The following is a 15,780-nucleotide window of genomic DNA, read 5'->3' on the forward strand; positions in this document are numbered from 1 at the left end:
TAAACAACTACATACTGTTTGATTCCATTTCTATAAAATTCTCTAAATGGTAACATTGCGGAGGTGGAGAACATACTAGTGATTGCCAGACATTAAGGATTTGGAGTGGGAGGCTATCAGGAGTTAGCATGAGGGAGTCCCTTTGTCATGATGGGACAGTCCTGTGCTTTGAGTGTGCTGGTGGTTACAGAGATCTATACATGTGATAAAATTGCCCAGAAATACACACACACACACACACACACACACACACACACACACAAATGAGTGCATGTAAAAACTGGTGAAGTCTGAATAAGGTCTATAGATTGTACTAATGTCAATGTCTTTGTCTGATATTGTACTTTAGTTATTTCTGTAAGATGAAACCATTGGAGGCATCTGGGTGAAGAGTACACGGGGACTCTCTACTATTTCTTGTTGCTGTTGATTTTTTCAGCAGCTTTGGTGAGATATAGTTCACATACCATACGATTCGCTCATATTAAAGCCTACCATTCATTGGTTTTTAGCATATTCACAGATACATGCAGTCATCACCACAGTCAATTTTAGACCATTTTCATCACCTCAAAAAGGAATCTCACACTTTAGTTAGCAACCCCAACCCCCTCTGTGTCTATAGATTTCCTTGTTCTGGATATTTCATCTGAATGGAATCCTATACTATGTGGTCTCTATATTATTTTGCAACTCTCCATGAGTCTATAATTATCACAAGATAAAAAGTTTAAAAATGAATGGCCGTGTTGCTCTGGGACAAGCCCTGTGCTGGGCCCAGTGGACACATGACTAAATGAAGCCACGATCACTGCCCCAGAGAGCCTAGAGTTTAGTGGGAAAGGCAGAGGAGTTGAGGGACAATGAGAGTGTGTGTGACAAGTGCTCAGATGGAGCTAAAGTAGGAACCAGGACAACACCAGGAGGAGTATAACTTAGACTGGGGTGAGATCAGGCAGAGTTCCCCCAGAGGAATTGGTTAGCAGATTTTTTAAATGCATGACATGTGGAAAGAATCCGGGCCCACGTGTGGACTGCAAGCTCCTGGGATATCTGTAGAACTAAACCCTTTCTCAAGACTTTTGCTCCTGTTGGCTGGAGTCTCCTGGCTACAGTGCTTAGGGCCAGGCGGCACTCATCTATTGTTTCTTCTCCCCAGTGTCCAACAAGCACCCGTTTGTGGACAGCAATCTTCTCTACCAGTTCAGAATGAACTTCCGGCGGAGGCGAAGACTGATGGAGCTGCTCAATGAAAAATCCCCCTCCTCCCAGGAAACTCACGACAGCCCCTTCTGCCTGAGGAAGCAGAGCCACGACAATCGGAAATCTACCAGTTTTATGTCAGGTATGTCAGATCCCTTGTTTGTTTGATCATATAGATCTGCCTTTTGAGAAATAGCATAGTTGTGACTCACCTTTGTGAAATTCTGTTCTCCAGCAAATTTGTATTTATTTATAACCAAAATTTTACTTATTTATTACTCCCCCCCAAAGAAACCATACACACGTACAACCAGATTGTTCCTGCACAGCCAACATACGTGCTAAGAAGTCTGTTTTATAACACTATGTATTTGAATTATAGAAGACCACTCAAGCTCTCACTCCTACCTTATTTACTTTCGTTTACAAACGATCCTTACATATCATTAATTATCCAGTTTTCTAAGTCACAGCATTGAGAAGCTATATATTTTAAGGATGAATAAAGCCTTCTTAGGGCATATACAACTAAAAGGCGACTGATTATCAATCCATCACACAGAACAAATTAAAACTATGAAAGGTAGACACAGGTGCTCAGAAAGCACAGCAGCCTGGGACATTATATGTCAGGTCAGACTGTCCCATATTGACAATTAACCTGGACAGAAATGATGACTGATGTTCACAAAGATAACCCCATTTAAACAAAAAACAAAATAATATAAAATAATCCCATTCACCCAGAAAAGGTTAACTTGATGTGTCACTCTGTGTAAGTGGGTGAGGTGCTTAACAGGATATCTTCAACTCCTCTGAAAACTTGACATTGACTTGAGAAACTGATTGGCCTAAGGTTTGGAAGTTATGGGCTTCACCCGAAACCCAGAGCAAAACGAAAATGTGTCTTGGTTATGAATAGGAGCTGACCGTGAGGACACTTACAACTAGATGTATTGAGAGCTTTCTGTGCCCTTGGCACAGATGCAAGCTTAGTTGCATGCATTTTCTCATTGGATTTTCACTATTACTCTTCGAGGAAAGACTTTTCTTATCTCCATTTTACAGGTGAAGAAACTGAGGCATGGAGAAGTTGAGTGGCTTACCCAAGGTCACACAGCTAGAAAGCGATGGACAGGGCTGGGTCTTGCACCAGTTCTGTCTTATCCCAGTGCTTATATTATACTGGCTCCTACCCAGCCTTCTACATCCCAGCTTCCTCAGGCACAGCTGGGATGGAGCAGAGAAGGAGCCAAGAGCCACCCCAGGAATGTAAACACCAGCCAAGGGTCCGGAGCCTAGGCCTGTGCTTAGACGCACACCAGTTGTGTGTCCCTAAGGCTGCAGTCTGCTGCAGATGCAGAGGAACTGTTCACGTCTTCGCTGGTACTAAGGTTTGCCTGTTTTTCAGTGGGCCCCGTAGACGTGAACAAGTGATGATGATAAGGAGGATACGGTAACCATGGTCACCATAAAAGCCAGCATCGAGTTTGTGCTTCCCATGGGCCAGGCACTGAGCGGAGCAGTCTCCGTGGTTTCTGTCATTGGATCATATGCCTTGCTCTCTTTCCCTCGTTGAGAGCCAGCCAACTCCATAGTGGAGAGAACGAGATCGTATCACAGAAGCTGCTGCCTCACATACACCTTCAAAGCCTGAAGTTGTGCTCTGTGTTTTAATCTCCTTCTTCTGTGGCTCTGGGTGATTAAAGATTTCATCTTCAACCAGGAGGCACTTATCCTCACTGTTAGTTCATTAAGTGTCTCACCAGCACTTAATTTACATCCTTTCAGGGACGCTTTGCATGGACTCGGTAGTTCTTAAAATAATATTTTATGTAACCGAGTACTTTTAAATACATAATCCACTCCTTGCACCGGTCCCACGAGATGGCATTATTCCCACTTTACAGTTGGGGAAACTGTACGTTTAGAAAACCGAAGGGAATGGCCCCAGGCTGTGCTATATTCGTCAGGGGCACAGCTGCCCCTCAAACCCCTGCTTTTCCGATGCCAAAAGGCCAGAGTGCTTTATTCCGGCGCACGCGACCTGCCTCGCTGTACCGGGCAGCGGGAAGCCTGCGTGCGTGCTCTGGGGAACCACGACCATCGCCCTCGGTGACTCTGTGTGTTCCCGGCCCACAGTCAGCCCCAGCAAGGAGGTCAGGATCGTATCTGCCGTGCGGAAGAGCAGCGTGAGCAGCTGCGGGGGCAGCGGCTACTTCAGCGGCAGCCCCCCGCCCAGCGGCAGCCCCCCTGTGCTCTGCAACCCCAAGTCTGGTGAGTGGCTGAGAAGCGGCCCCGTTTCTGACCGTGACCGTGGGGGACTTGGGCCCGTGTGCAGGCGGGGCTCCCTGGCAAGCGGCTTCTCAAGCGTGGGACCGTCTTGTTGCATCGCGCCCTTGGGGGGCAGCACCCCTTGCATGGGAGGGAAGGACGTGGGTTTGGGCCGAGGGAGGATCCGTCTGCCGTGCAGTCTCCGTGAAGGCTGCGGCTCGCCCCAGGTGGAGCTCTGGAGTTGGGATGGATGGTCTTTGAGAGTTGTGCCGACTCGGGGGTGAGGTGGCCAGGCTTTTATACCCTCCCCTTGATCAGTCATTGGATGTTGGCTGCCCCTGGGAGGAGGGCGTGACCTAGGGGGAAAGGCGGCTCTCTTTGGAGAGGGTTCCAAGGACAGTTGAGAACATTGGCCGTCTGAGGGCTGTCTGCTGTTAGCAGTCCCAGCACTGGGAGGAAACACTCAGTCCTGAAAGAAGGTTTGAGCAGCAAAGAGCAGGGAGAGATAGCGCTGCCCCAGATTGCAACTGATGCAAAGATCTGTTGGGTCTCCACATCCCTAAGGAAGAAGCTTGGATCTCTGCAAACCTAGCCATCCCTGCAGCGGTTTCAAACTCTACTCATCCACCTCCATGGCTTTTACATTCCAGAAAAAAAAAAAACCTAGGCACGAAGATTGTTAATGAACTTGTACTTAGATCTGATCAGTTCTTCAAGCCCACAGGAACCTGTAACCCATCGATACCACCACCATCTCACTGCCTTACCGACCTCCTTTCCAGGATTAGCTTGCGGGGTCCATCATGATAACCATGGCCTTGAAAACGCCTTCCACTCCATTTGTTTAGTGCCCTGTTCACCCTCAGTTCAGTGTATCACCTTCAGGGAAGACACTTTGTTCATGCGTTTCCTTATTACCGGATGTTGGGGATACAAAGGTGAGAGGTCATGACCCCATCCCTCAGTGAGCACATCGTCTCTTTGAGGGAAAAAAAAAATGCACTCATGAGAATAAGGACAAATAGATGTTGTTAAAGGGCTTTAAGAGAAAACAGTCATCTAATGCTGTTGTCTAGGTATGGTTCTTAATCTAACTTTTTTTTTCTTCTTTTTTTGCTGTCTTCTGGAGGGTTAGCTCTAAGAATAAAGTTGTAACCTGCAAGTGAATGAAGAAACTTGCTTCCACACTGTCTCTGGCTGGAAAATCTTCCAGCACCCATATCTTACCAGGTTTTTCAATTAATAGAGCACTGCTGATAAGGTAGAATGAGAACCATATTGTTAGAAATCGCATGTTTGAAGACCTGGTAGAAATCTGATACCTCCAAGTTAGAATCAAAAGGGTTCAATTTCAGGAAAGGGTTAGTTGTGCTAAAGCCATTTTACATGTTTTTGATTGCTCACCAGAGTAGAAGATGAGCAAAGTGTTAATTGCTTAAATTACACATTCCTCTTCCCTGAGGTAGGTTTGCATTGTTTCCTCTTTCTCCTTACCCCCTTGACTCAAAGGGAAAATATTACTGATATGCAGGCAGAAAAGAAAGGTCAGGTTGCCTTTTTTGGGTCTCTAAGGATCAAAGCTGTCAGGACTTCATTGTGGTTCATAAGTCCTACCTCTTACCTGTATCCTGACAAGCTTATCTTTCACTCTAAGAGGGTTCCCAAGATGCAGGGAGCTCATCTGTGATTTTTTTTTTTTCTCTCAAGCAGGTAAGCAGGCTTCACAGTAAGGCATTTAAAATTAATCATTAGATATCCATCAGGATATATTTTTTAACACTGTATATAAATGCCCTAATTCAGATAAAGAAAGAGCTGCAGAAAGTAACATAATCAGTATCATTGTGATGAGTAAGTAAGTTCCCAAGGATATGAAAAGAGAAAGCTAGAAATAATTCCCTAGGTTTCAAAGTCTCTACATTTTTTAACATAAAAGAGAAAGTGTATTAAATGATCAGTATTGTTGCCAAATATTACAATATAGTGTGATTCAAAACCACAGTGAGATATCACCTCATACCTGTCAGAATGGCTATCATCAAAAAGAACACGTGTGGGCTTCCCTGGTGGCACAGTGGTTGAGAATCTGCCTGCCGATGCAGGGGACACGGGTTCGTGCCCTGGTCCGGGAAGATCCCACGTGCCGCGGAGCGGCTGGGCCCGTGAGCCATGGCCGCTGAGCCTGTGCGTCCGGAGCCTGCGCTCCGCAATGGGAGAGGCCACAACAGTGAGAGGCCCGGGTACCACCAAAAAAAAAAAAAAAAGAAAGAAAAAAAGAAAAAAAAAGAACACGTGTAACAAATTCTGGAGAGGGTGTGGAGAAAAGGGAACCCTCTTGCACCGTTGGCGGAAATGTAAATTGGTGTAGCCACTATAGGAAACAGTATGGAGGTTCCTTAAAAAAGAATTAAAAGTAGAACTACCATATGATCCAGCAATTTCACTTCTGAGTATTTATCGAAAGGAAATGAAAACACTAATTTGAAAAGCTCTCTGTACCCCCATGTTTATTGCAGCATTATTTACAATAGCCAATACATGGAAACAACCTAAGTGCCCAACAGTGGATGAGAGGGGAGTTGGTCGGTGGGCAGGGCTTGGTGGTTGAGTGGACCAGATGGGCGAAAGGGGTCAAAAGGTACAAATTTCCAGTTTATAGGTAAGTCCTGGGGAATGTAATGTACAGCAAGGTGACTGTGATTAATGATACTGTGTTGTATATTTGAAAGTTGCTAAGAGAGTAGATCTTAAAAGCTCTCATTTCAAGAAATGTTGTAGCTGTGTGAGGTGATGATGTTAACTGGACTAGTTGATCGTTTCATAATATATGCACCATTATGTTGTAACCTGAAACTAATATAATGTTATATGTCAATTATATCTCAATAAAAACAGAGAAAAAGTGTAATCAAAGTAAATGGTCGATATTGTCAAGTATCACAAGTACAGTGTGATTCCTACATCCACGTTCATAAACCCCAGAGGGGATTGTGTGGGTAAGGGGCCTGGAGGCAGTTGAGTGACAGGGAATAAAAAGGTCAGAATCCTCAACCATGGACCCCTTCTCTTACTTCCTGACCGTTTGCTGAGAGCTTCTGTTCTTGATCTTCAGCCTTCTCCCTCCTTGGAGGAAGCATACATTCATGTTCTCTTTTATGAGCTTTCTGAAAGCAAAAGTAATAATCCCAGCCACGTGTCAACTCAACAAGAAGCACTTCGTTGCCTTTGACTGAGAAGGTGCTTGTTAGGGCCTAGATGCCTGGTGGATCCTCCAGGCCTCACCCACACGCTGCCTTTTATTTTCTGCTACACACGTGTTCCAGGACTGGCATCTGACCTCTGAAGGCCACCAGCAAAGGGAACTGGAGGCTGGCACTTCGCCAGGTTAGGCTCCTAGCCCTGGTCCTTTCAGTTTCTTTGTGGACTCAAGTTCATGACGTCTCTATCACTGGGATAGGATGGTCCCTGTCCCCCAACCCACTGGCTGCTCTGGGTGGCCATGGCAGTCCCTTGTCCAGTTCTTAGCACAGGATGGAGGGGGAAGTTCATTTCTGGTGGGTGTTTAGGCAGTCGCAAGTCAGGAATGGACCGCAGTCTTTGCCATCTTGGTAGACCACGGCAGCGATCTGATGGGGACAGGTGTCTTAGGAACACAACCCACAGTGACCTTTTGAAGCTTCTGCGACCTTTCTTCTGAGTACAGGCAGTGGCACCAAACGCTTGAGTTTAAATCTTAATTCTACTTCCCGTTGACTCTGAGGCCTTGGACGCAAGCTATCTAACTTTTCTCAGCTTCTGTTTCCTCCCTAATAGAATAGGGATAAGGATGAAATGAACCCATGGGTTCTTGTGATGATTAAATAATAGAATATATTTAAAGCGCCTAACACAGTGCCTAGCACATGTTATTTATGCAGAAAAGTTCCCCAGTGTGATGACTCAAGGCAAAAGGCCGTGCGTACGCACAATCTGGGGTATTAATAAGGAAATCCGTGAGGCTTTGGTGAATGGGGCGTGTATGGTGTGCTGCGGGGGGAGGGCTTTGTATGGGGTGGAAACGGTTATCAGATGGCCAGAGTCAGGATTTCTCTCTCTCTCTCTCTCTTTTTTTTTTTTTTTAACATCTTTAAGGATTTCTCTTAATTTTGGCATGTTGTATGCACATCAAGGTCTAAGAGAAAGAAATTCAGGAACTGGAAAATGTGATCTTTTCCTTTATAGAAAAATCTCAAGCCGCTCCTTACCACACCCCTGGCGCTCTTGCTTCCCCTTGCCCTGCTCCCGTCTCTGCTTTCTGTAGCTCTGGAAGTTAGGTTTAGGGTTATTTATGTTTGCTGATATTTTCTGCCTCTGTGCAGCTAGAATAGAAACTGGGAGGCAGGGATCTTTGCCACTTTGGGTCACTGATGTCACACATGAGGCATTCAGTAAATATCTGCTGAATGAAAGGACAGAGGGCTCAGAAGGGTCTGTACCTTGACACTGCGTCTGTCTTACAGTGTTAAAAAGACCCGTCACTTCTGAGGAACTCCTGACTCCCGGGGCTCCGTATGCGAGGAAGACATTCACGGTAGGCTCATCATTTGGTTTTTCTCCCATGCTGCTCATTTGTCTGGGCCGTGTAAACATGGCAGTGTGTCCATACGTAGCTTAGGGACGGAATTGAAAAGCTTCTCCCAATTTCCCTTTTGTTTCGAGCATGATTATAATAGTAGACTTTCTTGACCTTTAGGCACTAAAATGCATTCGGACTCGACACAATGTATTATTGATACAGCATTTAAAATTCCTTTTGATGTGTCCTTAAAAAAAAGATTTCCATTATGTACTTACTCTAATATAATGACAGCTTCAAAGGCAGATGGTAGAACAAATAATGCCAATAATCCCTTCTGCATTATAGTTAATTCTAAAAATTATTTAAGACATGAGGGAAGTCTTAAGACAGAGAGAGAAAACTGTGGCATAGATTGTTCTACCATAAGGAATGACGTTTTTGACAATGTTATCGTGTCTTGAGTTATACAAGCACCTGATTTGGGTGCACTGCATACCTGTGAGCACCTCCTGACCACCTGCCCTTACTTGGAGGTCCTTCAGCCTTCCTTCTACTCCTAGGGTCTCACTGGCATTCTTTGCTTTTCATTTTTTTTTTTGGCCACACCCTGAGGCAAGTGGAACTTCCCTGACCAGGGATAGGGCCCGTGCCTCCTGCAGTGGAAGGACGGCATCTTAACCGCTGGACCACGAGGGAAGTCCCCGACTGGTCTTCTTCAGACAGAATCCACGTTCTCGGCTTGACGTCAGCTCACCCACTTCCTGCCGACTTGCCTGTGTCTCTTTGTCTCCCCACATCTACATTGACGTCTTCTTTAAAACACTTCTCATCTTTCCTTTAGTCTCCTAATTTTTGTTTTAATACCTCAGGGTGGGGAAAAAGCTTTCCACACTCATTTGTGCCACGAACATTTGTCAAGGACTACTTCACGTTCTGAGCACTAAGGAATTAAAGCAGGATGCGTCCAGTCCTAGCCAGTCAATATGAAAAAAGCACTGGTAATACGTCTGTATCAGGGAAAAGGTAAACTGGTCCTTTGGAAGTGCAATGAGGTATAATGAACTAGTTGCAGCAAACCCTAAAGCCAATGAAGTACCTAATAAAGAACCTCTCAGATAAGCAAAAACTAATAAGAGTTCATCGACACTAAAACCTGCCCTAAAAGTCTTTTTGAGAATGGTCACAAAAATTTCAGTTGCTTCCCTACTTTTCCTCAGTCTCCAGCATTCAAGAGACATTGGATTGTATTTTTTAGCTGTATTTCTTTTCGGTTTTAAATATCAATGCCAGCATTGCTAGTAACTGACTGTGAATGGCTGTCATCTGTATTTCAGTTGGGGTATGTGTTAGAGACATGTCTGGGAGCTGCCCAGAGAATGTACCTGGCAATTCTAATTACGATTCAATAAGGAAAGTCACCCTCCAGTTTCAAAGGACTTTTGGACCAGAGTCAACTTGTAAATTGTGAACTTTATGTACTTTTTCACTGTCTTTTCTTGGTACAGAAAATTGTGTTTCAAGAGATCCAAGAACTAATGGTGGGAACTAATGGTTCCCACCATTAGTAATTTAAATGGTTACTTTAAAGTTCAATGATTGTAAAGCAACTATACTCCAATAAAAATAAAATTTAAAAGAGTTCTATGACGTAGCAAGATCATCAGGAAAGCATCCTTTGGCTGCAGGGGAAGAGAAATTGGATCTGAAATTTCAACCATATTTTTAAGATCTTCAGACTTTCCATTTGAGTCTGATATTCAACTGCATAGCAGCCTAAGAAAGAGGCCATCTGCCAGTTATTTATTGAGTAGTGACCTCACAGAAGAAGCTTCTTCCTGCCAAACAGGTGTTCCTTGACCATGTTTTCCGCACCGAGATATCAGCCTGTGTTTGTGATAGAAGAGTCCCGTTCCCCTAACAGGGTAGAGATGAGGTAGAGATGAGGTATCTCATGGCATGCCTGTAGTCTTGGCTTTTCTCTGTTTTGGAAGGGTGGGCACACTGCCAGGGACTGTCTGCTGATGGCTAATTGTGGTTTTCCTCTCTAGATTGTTGGTGACGCAGTAGGCTGGGGCTTTGTGGTGCGAGGCAGTAAGCCATGCCACATCCAGGCCGTGGATCCCAGTGGCCCAGCAGCCGCTGCAGGAATGAAGGTACCTCCAGTATAGCAGTGTCTAAATACTCTTCGCTTTATTTCATTGTTTGGTGCCATCTGTACTTTCTCTGCCTGCGTGTTTTGGTCCCATTTTTGTCATTTCCTTTTCCCTTTCTGAATGGGGGTGAAACGAAGCCAAGAGCATATGAGGTCGCAACTAAAAGGATAAGTTTTTCTATCGCTCGGACTATTGCCTTCTTGGTCTCCAAACCTCCCTCGGTATTTTACATTTCTCTCCTGAACCAATACTGAATTTGAAAAAAAGTTTCTTTTTGCTTAAATCTTATACAGTAATTCTACTGCTTTTGTTCAAAGTATATACTTGTGGTGTTTAAGCAGCCAAGACACAAGAAACAGTAAATAGTGAGAAAAAGAGAACAAAAGTCGTGGAGTTTGGAAGAGGAGATCTGGATTCTTTTATTGGTTTTTACTACTTACTAGCTCTTTGAACAAGTTCTGTAGCATCTCAGAGCCTGTTTCCTCCTCTCTGCAATGATAATCATATTTCATTCTGCTGTTTTATGGATTAAATATGTCGAAACACTTGATAAAGTACAAAGAACTACACAAACATCAAGAAGCTGAGTGAATTGTGTAAGATTTTTGAAAATAATTTGTACACATTTTTGGTATTAAAGTAATGAATGTAGAGTCAAGAAAATTTGGAAAATACACACAGGAAGAAAAAAAATGATAGCTGCCTATAATCTTTCCTAGCTTAGAGATAACCACTCTTTACATTTTTAAGCAGCTCTTTTTTTTTTTTTTTTTTTTTGCGGTATGCGGGCCTCTCACTGTTGTGGCCTCTCCCGTTGCGGAGCACAGGCTCCGGACGCACAGGCTCAGCGGCCATGGCTCACGGGCCCAGCCGCTCCGCGGCACGTGGGATCTTCCCGGACCGGGGCACGAACCCGTGTCTCCTGCATCGGCAGGCGGATTCTCAACCACTGCGCCACCAGGGAAGCCCTAAGCAGCTCTTTTGAAGTATAATTGACATACATTAAAGTGTATCACTGTTAACATTTTGATTTATATTCTTCCAGACTTCTTCTATGTATGTGTGTATATATATATATAATATATATACGTATAAGTATATATATATACACATTGTTATTATTTGTAAAGAAATACGGTATAAGGATATTGAGAGCACTGGTTTTCTGCTTCAAAACACCTTTATCTAGCACAGTTATGTTCTGTCATCTGTAAAATATTTCACAGAGGGTATTTATCTCTTGATTATCTGGGACCATGGGAGGATGCAGAAGACTTGAAAGCCACAGATTATTCCCCCCTTTATCTCTTCAATACTTTCATCCTCTCCCCTCAGTCCTTTTCCTAGAGCAGTAAAGCAGTGAAGCAATGGCATGGTTTGGATCTCCACAGCTCTGGTTTTCAGCACTTACCCTCTGGCAATGGTTTGCCTACTAGAAAAGAGAGGTGGGCAGCCGAGACCAGCTCAAGGGAGCACAGAGCAGAGATTACGGCCGGTCCGGGTCACCGATGCTGGTGGGATTCAGGATTGACTCTACCCCCTGATTTGCACACCTCCTTCATACAGGGAGGCACAGGCTTCCTGTGTCTTGTGCTCTGGGTAGGTTACAGAAGCCTCGCTGGCTAAGTCCATCGGTATTAGAGGCCCTTCCTACATCCTCATATTGCGGTGGGCACAGCACCAAACAAACCCAGAGCGGGCAAGTTGGCCAGGAGCATTTGTATCTGCGCTGAGGCTGCATTTTTCATTTTCTAATGGCACTCTTGGCTGTGGGAAGAGTTTGATATTTTATTCCCATAGTAAAGTACCTCAGTATAAATTATTTCCAGCAGCGTGCTTTGGTTCTGAGCGTGCACTCACTGCCATGGGGCTTGAAGCATACTTCCTTTGGGGAAAGCAATGGCTTTACATTGCAGCTAAAGACCTTGTTTTGCTTAACCAGGTGCATTTCATTGATTTTAGTCCATCTTTATTGATTAACATGCATAACTGTTCTAGACATTGTCAGTTGATTGCTTAATTAACTTCTGAATGTATATACCCTGATAAGATGGGTAACCTGATATGCTTTTGTCAATTTCAGAAGCTAACACGTCATACGTTTCGGTGGGGGGATGTACAATGGTTTTCACATGTTGTAGGGCAGTACAGAACTCAGTAGAACAGCGTTTCGAAAATTGTATTATACAGCTCTCTGGTCCAGCAAAATATCCTGTCCTGAGGTTCTGTGATCAAAACAGTTTTCAACTGCTGCACAGTTTATTCCCCTCTTGGAAATCTACAAAAAGCACATTAGCATACTAAAAATGCTGGGAAATCCAGCTGGGGAAAAAAAATCTGTTTAAATTATCTAACACAACATTTATCACTGAAGTGATATCTTAAAATATAGCCCTGTTCTGAAAACCTGCTTTTGATCAAATTCTGTATTAGAATGACTGTATTGAGATATTTTTGAATTGTACTGTTGGTTAAATGAAAATGACCAAGAATACCATGCTCTTCCATGTAATTTACTTGTGTATGTTCATTTAAATCCATTACCTTGTTATAGAAAACACTGAATAAATTATTTCGTATATTTACCATATGTATTTGTTATAGAATAACATATAAAAAGCCCTTTGTAAAAAAAAAAAAAAAAAAAAAAAAAGGCCCTTTGTATAACCCAGGGGTCCCCAACTCCCGGGCCGTAGACCGGTACTGGTCCGTAGCCTCTTAGGAACCGGGCCGCACAGAAGGAGGTGAGCGGCGGGTGAGTGAGCAAAGCTTCATCTGTCTCTCCCCGTCACTAGTGTTAACCACCCCCCTCCCCGGTCCAGGGAAAAACTGTCTTCCACGAAACCGGTCCCTGGTGCCAAAAAGGTCAGGGACCACTGGTATAACCCAATCCTGGAGGCTTGTTACCACCAACCTGTCACATCGCTGCTGCTCTTGAACTTCAGGGCAGTGTGTCTGGTTGTGTGGAGCTCAGTTGGGGGAAAGGGGGTGCGCAGCAGGGGTGACGGTACAAGAGCCTGTCCTGGGGAAGGATCTGGTGACCTGGGCAGTGATCAACCTGCTTGGTCTGGGTGGTAGAAATTGCCCATCTGGTCAGAAGCCTCCTTTTAGCACCTCTGGCTGGCAAGAGCTGACCAGGACAGTGAAAAGTGTCCCACTTTGCCTTCCATGGCAGTGTCTACACGGAAGACCAGGCTCACGTCTCAGGTCTCAGCCCTCGTTTTCTCCTACTTTCCAATGTAGACAAAGCTTTACATCTGGGCCTTTGTGACCTTTCCGTCCAGTGGAATTTTTCTACTTTTACTGTGGCTGCTTAATTTCACTGCTTTCCTTGCCAAAACAGAAATTGTTTTGTAACTAGTTTTTGTATGTTTACCATTTCTCTCTTTTCTTAAAATTTTTTAATTTAATTTTATTTTATTTTTATATAGCAGGTTCTTATTAGTTATCCATTTTATACATATTAGTGTATACCTGTCAATCCCAATCTCCCAATTCCTCCCACCACCACCACCGCCCCCCCGCTGCCTTCCCGCCTTGGTGTCCATACGTTTGTTCTCTACATCTGTGTCTCTATTTCTGCCCTGCAAACCGGTTCATCTGTACCATTTTTCTAGGTTCCACAAATATGTGTTAATATATGATATTTTTCTCTTTCTGGCTTACTTCACTCTGTATGACAGTCTGTAGATCCATCCACGTCTCTACAAATGACCCAATTTCATTCCTTTTTATGACTGAGTAATATTCCATTGTATATTCCACACCTTCTTTATCCATTTGTCTGTTGATGGGCATTTAGGTTGCTTCCATGACCTGGCTATTGTACACAGTGCTGCAATGAACATTGGGGTGCATGTGCCTTTTTGAATTATGGTTTTCTCTGGGTATATGCCCAGTAGTGGGATTGCTGGGTCATATGGTAATTCTATTTTTAGTTTTTTAAGGAACTTCCATACTGTTCTCCATAATGGCTGTATCAGTTTACATTCCCACCAACAGTGCAAGAGGGTTCCCTTTTCTCGACACCCCTTCCAGCATTTGTTGTTTGTAGATTTTCTGATGATGCCCATTCTAACTGGTATGAGGTGATACCTCATTGTAGTTTTGATTTGCATTTCTCTAATAATTAGTGATGTTGAGCAGCTTTTCATGTGCTCCTTGGCCATCTGTATGTCTTCTTTGGAGAAATGTCTATTCAGGTCTTCTGCCCATTTTTTGTTTGTTTTTTTAATATTGAGCTGCATGAGCTGTTTTTATATTTTGGAGATTAATCCTTTGTCGGTTGATTCGTTTGCAAATATTTTCTCCCATTCGGAGGGTTGTCTTTTCGTCTTGTTTGTAGTGTCCTTTGCTTTGCAAAAGCTTTAAGTTTCATTAGGTCCCATTTGTTTATTTTTGTTTTTATTTCCATTACTCTAGGAGGTGGATCAGAAAAGATCATTCTGTGATTTATGTCAAAGAATGTTCTTCCTGTGTTTTCCTCTAAGAGTTTTATAATGTCCGGTCTTACATTTAGGTCTCTCATCCATTTTGAGTTTATTTTTGTGTATGGTGTTATGGAGTGTTCTAATTTCATTCCTTTATATGTAGCTGTCCAGTTTTCCCAGCACCACTTATTGAAGAGACTGTCTTTTCTCCATTGTGTATCCTTGCCTCCTTTGTCATAGATTAGTTGACCATAGGTGTGTGGGTTTATCTCTAGGCTTTCTGTCCTGTTCCATTGGTCTATATTTCTGTTTTTTGTGGCAGTACCATATTGTCTTGATTACTGTAGCTTTGTAGTATAGTGTAAAGTCATGGAATCTGATTCACCAGCTCTGTTTTTTCCCCTCAAGGCTGTTTGGCTATTCGGGGTCTTCTGTGTCTCCATACAAATTTTGAGGTTTTTTTGTCTTAGTTCTGTAAAAAATGCCACTGGTAATTTGATAGGGATTGCATTGAATCTGTAGATTGCTTTGGGTAGTATAGTCATTTTCACAATATTGATTCTTCCAATCCAAGAACATGGTATATCTCTCCATCTGTTTGTGTCATCTTTGATTTCTTTCATCAGTGTCTTATAGTTTTCTGAGATAGATCTTTTACCTCCTTAGGTAGGTTTATTGCTAGGTATATTTTTCTTTTGGTTGCAGTTGTGAACGGGATTGTTTCCTTAATTTCTCTTTCTGATCTTTCGCTGTTAGTGTATAGGAATGCAGGAGATTTCTGTGCATTAATTTTGTATCCAGCAACTTTACCAAATTCATTGATTAGCTCTAGTAGTTTTCTGGTGGCATCTTTAGGATTCTCAATGTATAGTACGTCATCTGCAAACAGTGACAGTTTTACTTCTTCTTTTCCCATTTGTATTCCTTTTATTTCTTTTTCTTCTCTGATTGCCTTGGGTAGGACTTCAATAACTATGCTGAATAATAGTGGTGAGTGGACAACCTTGTCTTGTTCTGATCTTTGAGGAAATACTTTCAGTTTTTCACCATTGAGAATGACGTTTGCTGTGGGTTTGTTGTATATGGCCTTTATTATGTTGAGGTAGCTTCCCTCTATGCCCAGTTTCTGGAGAGTTTTTATCATAAATCAGTGTTGAATTTT

The 15,780-nt window shown here is 43.3% G+C and overlaps 1 protein-coding gene across 5 annotated transcripts in view; it reads left to right on the plus strand.

The window, feature by feature from the left end:
• DEPTOR (DEP domain containing MTOR interacting protein) overlaps positions 1–15,780 on the plus strand; it is a 176,126-nt gene that overhangs the window by 95,926 nt on the left and 64,420 nt on the right. For 3 of the 5 annotated variants that reach the window (XM_059043451.2, XM_067017537.1, XM_067017539.1), the window contains 4 exons: positions 1,160–1,345; positions 3,346–3,480; positions 7,977–8,047; positions 10,084–10,188. In XM_059043451.2, coding sequence (XP_058899434.1) covers positions 1,160–1,345; positions 3,346–3,480; positions 7,977–8,047; positions 10,084–10,188 — 497 coding nt within the window. The remainder of the gene's footprint in view (positions 1–1,159; positions 1,346–3,345; positions 3,481–7,976; positions 8,048–10,083; positions 10,189–15,780) is intronic. The other 2 variants (XM_067017538.1, XM_059043453.2) reach the window with 1 other exon arrangement.

Source organism: Kogia breviceps, chromosome 17, assembly GCF_026419965.1.
Source record: "Kogia breviceps isolate mKogBre1 chromosome 17, mKogBre1 haplotype 1, whole genome shotgun sequence".
NCBI classification, from domain to species: domain Eukaryota; kingdom Metazoa; phylum Chordata; class Mammalia; order Artiodactyla; family Physeteridae; genus Kogia; species Kogia breviceps.